The sequence below is a fragment of the Dendroctonus ponderosae genome, unplaced genomic scaffold, assembly GCF_020466585.1.
Source record: "Dendroctonus ponderosae isolate FM_Combo_2020 unplaced genomic scaffold, Dpon_F_20191213v2 Dpon_F_20191213_8, whole genome shotgun sequence".
In the NCBI taxonomy this organism is placed as follows: domain Eukaryota; kingdom Metazoa; phylum Arthropoda; class Insecta; order Coleoptera; family Curculionidae; genus Dendroctonus; species Dendroctonus ponderosae.
The window spans coordinates 5,023,353-5,034,872 of record NW_026019016.1 but is presented as its reverse complement, the minus strand read 5'-3'; the positions used below and the strand labels follow the sequence as shown (position 1 = coordinate 5,034,872).

Genomic DNA, 11,520 nt, shown 5'->3' with positions numbered 1-11,520 from the left:
TGATTACTTTTTGATAAATAATTCGTTCTTATTGCGAAATAGGAGCACTATTTATCAATCTGTAATAGAAGACGTGAGGAAATTCTGTCTTTTTTGAAGACAAAAATTTTTGGGGCGAAATACCCAACAATAAGTTTGTAAAAAAAATCGTTTGTCACCGGCTAAAATATTGATCAGTATTCCCCAAATGGTGAGCAAAATGAGAGAATCAATAGAATCAGCTAGGGCAAATGTGATTAGGGACTGGAAGCGCAAACGTCTATCAGAAACTGGGGCTTGGCATCTTTTCAGAGATCGTTTCAATTGCTTGCTGAACATTTTTCCAGAGCCCCAGAGAAAGGAAAGCGTTAGATAAAGTTTTACTAGGTGCAGAGTGATGTGAAACGGGCGTCATTCCTCATTCTATATCACATTTGATTGCTTCCGAGATATACAGGGTGAGTCAGTTTATAGTAGAAGGACTTTAACGGTCGATAGAAAGTCCAATTTTAAAATCAAAATATTTTTAGAGTTTTTGAAATATAGGGTAAATTAACAATTTAGTTAAATGTATATTTTTTAAATAATTCTCGAAAATTGTTATCAGCTTAAATTCACCCTGTATACATACTAAGTTGATATCTCCAAAGAGGCAACAATAACCAAGCAAAATATATCAAAGTCTAAACTTCGTACCTAAGCAACAGGGCAGTGAAAATGGGTGGAGTTTAGTGGTTAATGGCAGATTGATATTTTGAGGATCGAAGAAGAACAAAATTTTTTCCCGAAGAGCACAAAGTCAATTAAAGTTCAGTTAATAGTGGTAACTTACTTTTGGACCACCTTGTATAAGGGTCCACCTTTCCACTTAAAAGAAAAATAGTGGCTGGACATGACCTAATCACTCGCACCGCTCCACCAACACCAACACCAACACTGTTTTTACTCGAAAATTTCAGTCGTACATATAAAATCAAAAGCTCAATTTGGTTGGCTCAATTGATGCGAAATTAACCATTTCCATTATACTGCTGATTTACATTATACAAGGAGAAATTGAGGAACTACGCATTTCTAAAACAATTTCCATCTCCTTCATCTGGCTTATTTCACGGTGTCCGCACAGAACAATTCTCCCGCTAAACCGACCGGGAAGTTTCGTAGTCGCAGGTGTCACTCCGTAGCATTATTTACATTTCCTGCAAGCACTTTGGGTGCGGAAGGAACATTTTATCGACGACAGTTAACAACATTAAATTGCCAAAACAACGCAACATTCTCTAAATTTTATATCTATAATTTATTGTTCGTTTAGAATATATTTTCACAGACTAGAGATCAATATAATATTATTATTTTCCGAATAACCGTAGGTAAACAAATTAACGTTGTTCGATAGTGCGTTTTTACTTCAAAGTATCGCAGAGGATCGGCCTGCGCCAATTCTTTTTATTTACAATAATGGAAGGCATAACACACTTTTTGCTGCGTTCGAGTTCTCCCCCTGAAGCTTCGCTTAGTGTTTAAATTATCTATTTTGGGCTGGTGCTTTGAGGCGAAACCCATTAGATGAAGGCCCAGTTCTTCTGCTTATTCAGTGCCATATTTAAAAGTTAAGCTCTGAATTTTGTAGCCAAATTAAATCAATGAATTGCAGGTGCAAAGTATTAGAGTAAAGGCAAAATAGAGTCGGCATGCTCATGATAAATATTCAAACATTTTGGGGTTTCGATTTTACATAAAGTTCTTCAACTTAATTTTTCTTAACTCAACGAAACTTCTCTTGTTTATGGAATAAATTCCCCGGATTTCCTTCTAGAATATTTTCACCTCGATTCTAAGACAGGAACAGAATGCCAGACAATAATTTCCTTGTTCGAATAGAACTAGTTCGGCAAAAGTTCTGCTTTATAAGCTTCGAAACCTAATTAAACTTTTCCCGTTAATTTAAGAAACGAGAGTTCAAGCGGATCTTCCACTACTTTATTTCTTGTACTTTCATTCGTGCACTAAAGAACTGGGAGAGTTGGTGGAAAACGTCCTTAGCAAATCAATTGCGCGAGTGTCTTAGTAAACTTAACCAGATTATCGTGAAAATGTGTTGCTACCAGATTTTCATTTAAATTTGATGACAACTGAATCATCTAAAATTCCATTTCAACAGAATTTTATATCTAAAATTGTAAATGTTTACGCTTAAGTATTGACAAAGCATTTGACTGAAACTTGAGGCCAAAATAATGGGAGGTTAAACTTGTGGAAACATATGCTCAGTAACAAATATACTTAGAAAAATGGAGTATGGAAACATTCCTTATTGCCGCTCGATCCATAGTGGACGGGGTGAAATAATGAAGATAAAAATGCATATGTAACAGACAATCAGACAAAAGTCTTCGGGATCCTTTGTGGCTTGACATTTTTCATGGTCACATGAAATCGAACATATTTTCGCAGAATCCATAGAACGAAAATAATTCGCTTACGTTTTCAGTTTTCCATTTCAAGAGACCGAACTTTACATTGCTCTTAATCAAATAAGATTATCTTCAGATCCAGCGGAATAACATGAAGTTTTCTAAGAGAAATATATCATTTTATTCAGGAACTTTGAAAATGCGGCTTCGTTATCTTTCATCTATCAGAGCACATTCAGTGTCCTACTCCAAATGGATTAAGGGTACTTGGAAAATGTATTCGCATGGACTTCAAAGCCAGAATTAGTGCATGTGAGGACGATTTTAGGATTTTTTTTTCGCATRAAATCGTGTAATCCTTATGGACAGTCGTTTCCAAAATACTATTTTTACTCAAGCACTTTTGTTATTGAATTGCCGTGTCTGGTGGCGGGATGTTACATATAATATTGTTACATATAATATACAAATATTAATAGTTCACTCTAAACTAAACTATTTATTTGTTAAAATTAAAATTAAAATTTGTTTTTCATATTGATTTATAACAAATATATTCATACATTAAATATGCACAAAACGTTACACAAAATATATTATCCGAGTGGTATGAAATGGAAAGATCACAAAACGAAAATGGATAATGGTAAAATATATTTTACCAATCATCTGTTTAAATTTTAGCGAGAATGTATTTCAGTTGGTGATTAAAATTGTTTTGGCCTGGTGTTATTATTGCAGCATGTAGTCAAGTTAGTATTGAAAAGCGCGATTTAATATTGCGATTAAAAGCAACACAATTTTATTCATTAAATGCGAATTTGTGGAATAAGTTAAAACGGGATGAATTATTGTTATGGATCTGTACATGAAGTAAAAGGATTTAAGTCATTCTTCGTTCGACATAAATCCTGTGAAACGGAGGCAGCCCAATATATCCAGAACAGAATGAATCAGAAGCGAAACAATCGGACAGAATATCGGCATAGGAAAAGATGAGGTCGAAAAGAAACAGTTATTATGATTTGGACACCTTGTACATTTGTTGCTAAAAATTTTCGCAAATATTACTAGACTTCTGTGGTATGGTTTGACTATTTTGTAAGATTGTAAGCAAAACCTTCTCTTCACAAAAACTCGATAAGATCATGTAAACTGGAAATCAAAAGTGTACAGGCAATTTAGCAGACTTTTCGCTTTAAATTATCTAGATTTTTAAAGTTCTGTAATTATCCTCCCTTGATTGGAAAAAGTTTGCTTAGTTGAGATTTTCGTCTGGCTTTGTCCAATCTCGGCTAATTAAAAGGCGCGAATTCAAAAGCAACTGAAAATAAAGCTAATGGTAATTTGAGAACCTTTTTATTTCTGTCGGATTCGCGTTCGCTGTTCTTGGACTTTCTGTTCATTTCGTATTTTATTTTAGTCTGCAAATTAGTGAGTGAATGGTCAGGTTACTGCCACTTAATAAGTCATTTAAAAGAGTTGAGTTAAGGAAGTGGTCAATTTCAGTTTGATAAAGATTAAACCAATTTGCAAATATAAGAACTGAATGTGCAGTGGCCTTGGTTTATTTGTGTGAAAGAACTTCCATTTAAATCTCCGCTTGTGTAGAATAAAGTGACTTTTTCTGCATTGCAGCACTTGACTGGATGTTTGCGAATTCAGTTCATAAATAACCAAGTTCAAACAAACATATTTTTAGCATCAAACGAGCAATGTTGACCATCGCTTATAAATGCAATATATAGGGAAGAAGTGAACAAAAACGTGCATTCGATATAAAAACGTTTTTTTGAACGTGTCGCCGGTACAATACCCTTTCGGTCTCTCTACACGAGAAAAACATTTTCATTCGGCAGCCAAACGCGGACAGTAAATATTAAAACAACTAATATTGCATGTTCGGTAACGAGTATAAAGCTTGGCTTTGGGCAACACACAAACAAAAATCGTGTTTGCTAGTTTGGGATTTTCGTTTCCACTATTAATTTTGAAATGGAAGTGTGTGCATATTTGCGATTGATCAGGGCGCTATTTCAATTTTGCTTTGGGATACCCATAGGAAAACCAACCAATGTACATATATACCACACTAATTAAATTAGAGTGCATACATAGCCACACACTGCATCTTTTCTGCAGGGCGTTCAACGGAAATTAGAGTAAATTTGCATTTATTTATGCATGAAATTGTCAGCAGATCTTATGAATTGCTTGCTGAAACATTCTTAAATAATAATTAATAACAAGTTTTTTGCTTAATTTGTTGTGGCAATATTATATATATTAAATACAGTGGCGTTCTCAATTTTTCAGTTTAGTCCTGATTTTGTGATTTAATTCTCGATTATTGGTCTACTTGCTTGTAAGTGTATTAGCCAGAGACAACGCTGTAAAAGAGTTTTCCTTTCTTGGCCCATCAAACACTGCATGTGTTTTCATAAGCTTGTTGCCATAAGTGGCCTCTTCAAAAGCATTTTCTCCGTTTTCCCGGCGATTTTTTTGGATACGCTGAATTAATGTAACTAATTGGGTGTTTTTAGCAACAACTTTATCTGACAGAGAAAGTTGTTTTGAAAGCATTCCGCACAATGGAAGATAGGCAATAGGAGACACAAACATTTTTTTAAATTAGCACTCTTGCCATTTTGGCAGATTTAATCTGTATGGTATGTGCTTTCTATCCACAATTTAACAAGTCTGTTCAAAAAAATGGATTTAAAAGGGTTTTTTGTTTTTGAAATGTGCGTAAATGCAACATTGATTTACAAAAATCGCCATTGGAGCCATTGTTCCCATAGCACAATGACTTGTGCAATGTAAAGCTGCTTAAATCGGCTGTGTTGCGAAGCGAAATAACATTGGCCGATACAGAAAAGTCCTTTTTCATTTTTATTGATTTTATCGAGATTAAAAATTCCCATGCCGATTTAGAAGTTGTCGTCGCACTAAAACAAACGGAGCCGGAACTTGGATAATCATCTGTTCTTGATTGGAAAAAGTTCGAGTGATGCGGATTTCAGAGCTTTTGTTTTATGCGAGTTGACGAAAAAAATTTCGAACGTTTTTTTTGTCCACTTCTCGAATCCTTCCGCCCCGCAATGCACAACTGAATGCAATTTACTTGCCCAATTCATTGACCCGGCTCAATTCAGACCTCAACTAACCGAACATTATTAAAGTGTTTCGCAATACTAAATTGCTTCTTTACTGGGTATTTGAGCGTCGAATTTTCACCCGAAAATATTACCTTCCTAAGTACAGATTAAAATTTAATACCGCTGCGAAGTGTTTACCCAGACCGAGTTGGTCCTTTAATTGCGAATAAAACTGCAGGCTAAATTGACATTATCGGTACCTGAAAATATGCGGTTTATTTACAATGTAGATGAGAAATGTTTAGAACAGGATTTTTATTCGATGAATTTCCAGGCTGGATTTGGGAAACGTAACCTGCGTGATTTGTTAAAGTCAAACTCGGCATTGAATCGTCAGCATTTGTAGCCCAAGCTTTAAATAAATACATTTTAACTTGCTAGGGATGTTTTGGAATGCCGATGTGAAAGTAGTTGGTGAAATCCCAGAAATGAAAGGGCAAACTGGTATAAGAAGTTTGCGCACTAATGAAAAATTTATGCAGTAGTCAGAGAAGGGAGCATTTTGCTGCTGAAAATGTAGTATAATACATGCTTTAGAGGTCAAAATTAATGGAAAATGAAGAGTAAGAACTGCATGCTTTCACCTGTTCAATAGAAATAACAAATTAAAGGATGTGAAAAAAACCCAGAAGTTTAAAGGTCGAATCGAGCAAGCAAATATCTATTGCAATATTGAAAGAAAATAAATAAATTGGAAGCAGTGGCGGTTTCGCACTCAATGGCAAAAGCTATTCACGAACTGAACGAAAATAATAAACGCATTCCATCCATTAGGCCCATTTTGGATTTTTGCAGATTTTTTAATTTGGCTGCTAATTGAAAAATAAGTAATCAATTGTATTATAATGGGTATAAAAATCAATCTCAAATGGCTTGTGAGACAAGGAAGCAAAACTGTGAATTGAAAGCAACTAGTGCATCTTAAAGAGTTTTAAACAAGTGATTAGTATCCAAAAATTTAACTGATTCAATAGAATAAACAAGTCATTAGATTTTCAATAAAGGTTCTGAAAATTGTCAAAATGCTAACAAGCTGTAATATATCGATTCTTCGAGTAATGCTTTCGAAGAAATATTGTCACTTGCCGGTTTCACTGCTTGGCGTTGTAAAAATTGTGCTTACAAAACGATTTAAACATTTATCCCTGCTAAACATCGATAGACTGAACCAGAACTGATGAACTTGTGGACAACTTGACCGATTTATTTCCGTTTCGGATATTTTTTGGTCGGTTTAGCAAATATGGCTCAAGATGCAACCTTCTGCAAGAAAAATGTTCCATTTATTGGCATTGTTTTAGTGCTACATCATGAACCAGCAATATTCAAAGATTTATAACATGAAAGCATTCTTTGAGCATGTTTTAATTATAAACCGACTGAGGTCTGAAATATATGTCGTTATTGATAAATCTAAAGCAATGTACCAAAAAGTCATCCCTGATTTCAATCAGTTCTGCTTGTTATTATTGCGAACACAATTAAACAATTATAGCTGACCCGTTAATGTTTGTCGGCGTTGACATGTGATTTGGTTTTGCCATTAGACCAGGCTGGTATATTTGAATAATTTTAGTTGATATCATTGGAACACACGTTTGTTGTTTTAATGCTATTTCCTGGCAAAAATGCAAAAAGAATATATTAGCTTTCCGAAAATTATGTTGTTTCTCAGTATCCTCTCTACAATGGCAAGAAATTCATTTAGGAAACGAAGAGATAAACGAGTTAACTGTGGCATTAGACGGTCGTATTCGAACCCAAAGAAGCTAATTATCCATAAAATTTAATAGCGGTCTGTTTATCCCGAATAGACTCCTCGAATCCAGATGAATGGACCTATTATTCTGCAAACACGCACTAATACTGATTACTGTTCGTATTTTATGATGCAGTAAAACTTACTGCCAACTCTCCTATTCACATTAGTTTTTCGGGATTATTGCAGATTAAGATAATTTTGCAATGAAAACAGCAAAAGGTTTCATTAGTAAACTAGGATTGAATTGGACTACATTTTAAGAGCGAAATTTTGGATTTATCGCGGAACGTAACGTCTCACATCGCTTAACTTTTGCATTAATGTGACCTGCATAACCGTGTTTATATACATAATGCAGGTCACGTTCCGGAATATCAGCTCGACCGAAAAAATGCTTTTAAAATCCATTCTAATCTAGGCAGCGCACTTCTCATACCAAAATCGTTCAGAAGACATAAAGATTTTTTTAATGCAGCAGTATAACAAAAGCTCGTGTTTTCGGTCGGTACTCAAAAGAATCACAAATATTACAATAAGGGAAAAATTCAAAATATGTACCAACATTAAAGCTTAAAGCTTTCTTTGCCAAAGCTTTAAATTTCTTTGGATCAATTTTCGGAAACGTAACTTTTTCTTTCATTTTTTTCTTTACATATGAATCAATACTTCACAAACATAAATTAAAAATGTTTTGGTATATTCTATGATTTTCTGTCTAAAATTCAAGGTGAATTAAACATATTCTGTAGTAGCAAAGCAAGGCCCATCGGCAAGAAGCAAGAGAAAGTAAGACAATAATTATGATCATTACAGATACATTTAGATAGTTATGGTTTCGAGTAAATCTTTCTTTTTTCTGCATATTAACCCAATTTTATTTATTTGCAAAATCTTCGATGTTTCTTTATATTGTGTTCAATCTGTTTTGTTCCCTGTTCTATTAAGCTCATTTCTCGCCCATATTCGGGCGAATAAGTTTTCGATATACCAATTTATTCCATTCTGTTGTGTTACCTTTCAAAACTTTACTTTGACTTCTCTCAATTTATAATTACCTTTAATATTGTACGTTGCTCCAAGGAAACCGACTCTTTAACGGTAAAACTTACAAAATACCGCGAATCCTTTAAAGGAAGTCGACACTAAAAGCAATTCGAAATTTGCAAATGACAATTTTCAATAGAATTCCTTTGGGGCTTTAGGAACCATTCGATTCAAATGTGAAGTCAAAAGAATGCAACAAAGAATTATCAAGAAGCCACTTATATTATTCGATATAATAATACGCCATAGTCAATTGTCCTTCAAGAGATTCTTAAGTTGGAATTTGTCCAAAGAAGAATTTAACGAAGTATCCCATTTTCTAAATCGATTTGGACGGTTTTAAACAAGTGCAAAAGCTAACAAAATATTCACTATTTGCTCGCGTTTTTGCGAAACGTCCCGTTTCCAGAGCTCTCAGCCAATGTATTCTTAACGAGTAAATTTAATTGTCGCAGGTAGAGGATAGAGTGCATTATTTAAAAAATCCTTCGGGGTCTCAGTCGTAAATTAATAACGGGCGGTAATTAAAAATCGCTGCAAGATAAATTAGGACGAAAAGCTTTCTCAACGTCGTATAGGTCGGAAGTACTTATTTATTATGCATGCAGTCATGTGCAAGTCTTTCGCAGATTGCGCTGACATTCTTTCAAAGCATATTACCGGAAAATTGTGGGTTTTGTTGTCGGGAATATTGCTAAAAAGCAGATTGTGGAATGGAGGAATGAAGCAATTGAAATTTTCTAACAGTTAAAAGCTTCTGTCCTTGGGATGCTTTAATCTTAGTGGCTTCAGAGTGTTAATCACAGTTGTGTTCAACTGGTTAGAAAAAAAGCTGGGACAAAAATTGCATATCTGCTTTGTGTTTCTTGTGTTAAAAATGTCTAAAACTTACCCAAAACAGTCAAAACAATCGGTTTTCCTTGCACAACAAATCCAAATCCATCCTCAGCTTCGCATTGCCACTTTCCATCGTCCTCTAGACGCACATTATCAATGTACAAATTGCCACTTGCGTCCACTAAAAACCGATGACCGATCACACGTTTATTGTTCGAATTGTCTTTCAGTATCGTTTGTACCATCTGTCCATCTTTCACCCAAATGCTAGTGCTGAAACAAAACGGGAATAAATTAATGGCCTGTTTCGGGTTAGTGGGCGCTGGCTATTGATCATCAAAAGCTCAATGATGTGATTCATTTCGCTTTGGGTTAGGGTATTTTCTCAGAGGAAATTCTAGCTAAATAAATGGGATAATGGAAACACTATTTCGGGGTGTCGATAATTGAAAAAATCAATTTTAGAGGTCGATTGGAAATACCAAACTGCGCTGTTTTTGATAGGACCTGAGTTCGGATTGAAATCAAATTGAAAATTTAGTTGCGATTGTCTATTCTCACTCAAGGAAGATGTGAAGCTTCAGAAGCAGAGAAACAGAATAGGAAAGTTGGTGTCAGACAATGAGTCTCTCTTTTTAACTTCATTATTTTCTTCATTGGATGCTGAATCATTCTGCAAACGGTAAAAAATTACTCCTCAAGCAAAAACAACTGACACCGTAATAAAACTTAGCGAAACGGTAACAAAGATTGAAATAAAAACAAATAATATTTTCCTTATTAGGGTTTAAACCTCAGACCTCTAATCTTAGTATCTGGACGGTTGAGTAAGAAAGTAATTTTCAACTGTTAATATCTTCAAGAAATTTAAAAAAAATATATTTTCCATACTTTTCTCGTACTCTCCAAGTGAGTCCTAAAGGGAATGACGCCAATTTTGAATCATCCTGTACAAGGTTTGAAATGCTACTTTTGCCCATTCATGGTTCAGAAGCAAGCAGCACTGAGTTCTATTTAAAAATAATTTGTTCTCAGATACTTAGACAATATTTATGCAACAATTCAGTTCAAGGAAATTACAAACGTAAATCATAAATAAGTCACAAAATAAAGTCGGAGCCGGAGATTAGCGCTCTGAATAAGTTAAGTTACTTATTTAGGTGCGTTGAAGTATGCTATTGCGAGGTTCTTTGCAACCGGCGGAAATGGAAAGCGCAGAAAAGATGCACTCCTGGAAAACATTGAAAATAACAAAAAAAATAATAAGGAAAAGCGCAGAGTTGGAGTGAAAAGCGCCCGGATTTTTATTTGAAAAGGAAATGCTTAAGTTGATGTGGGTAGCGGATTAGAGTTTAACCCGAGAACTATATCATTGTTCTGTTGAGGACATTTTTCCAAAAGTGCGACAAACAATTTGTCATGCTTGAATAATGTAGAAAAGTAAAAAAATCGAGATAACTGCCTGCTTCCAAAGTAGATGATTTCGAATGCCATTAGAGCTGCATTTTTAGAAGGAATACAGTTTCTCTTCTTTCTCTAATCTCTCCGATCCGAAAAAATGTTCTTTGAAATTGATACACAATGAACGCAGTTTTTACATACCTGAAATTGATATTGACTGCACAATCGAGAACAATTTCAGTATTTTGCTTGGCAAACATTTCCCTGTAGCGATCGCCATTCGAACCAGTTTTTTCGTAACTCAAATTAGTTCTGGTGTCAGCTCGGGTTGGTCGACGATGGGCACTTCCGCTGTGTGGATGTCTTGTATGTGCCTTGGACTCTGCATGACCTGAAATAAAAGAAAATCATTTTAAGAAATTGATTTCTTGGCAGCAAAGCTTCAAATCATATACTCAGTTGAAATAATTTATCAAATGAAATTCAACAGATTTCGCTCCATCTCCATTGCAATCTTGCGGGTTTTTTTGTTGTACTCTGGTTACAAATGCTGGATCCAGAGTCCATATATTCGAGAGATAGGAAAGTACAGCTTATTTATAACGTCGAACTAGAGCCAAGATTAAGAACATAGATCACGTTGTAATTCAACTTTGGTGGAACGAAGAAGTTTCACTGACAAAACGCTACTTTAGAAAATGTATGAAGTTGTAAATTTTCGATCCCAATTCTTTATTGCCCGGATTAGAAGCTGTGGAGATCTTGCGTGGAAATAAATCTTGCGGTTATATGATTCCAGATTCCGCTCAGGCCGACCTAACTTATTTTATAAACCTTTTGAGTTTTCAATGGCGGAATAAGCTCTTAATCTATTCCACTTCCACCCAAGCGGACAGCCTCTAAAATATTGCCCATATCTCAA

At 34.9% G+C, this 11,520-nt stretch overlaps 1 protein-coding gene across 1 annotated transcript in view; it reads right to left on the bottom strand.

Moving 5' to 3' along the window:
• The window catches only part of LOC109546873 (hemicentin-1), a gene marked incomplete at its 5' end in the record, with an annotated part of 214,487 nt that overhangs the window by 93,264 nt on the left and 109,703 nt on the right, over positions 1 to 11,520 (bottom strand). The window contains 2 exon segments of the mRNA XM_048669069.1: positions 9,253 to 9,470; positions 10,800 to 10,989. Coding sequence (XP_048525026.1) covers positions 9,253 to 9,470; positions 10,800 to 10,989 — 408 coding nt within the window.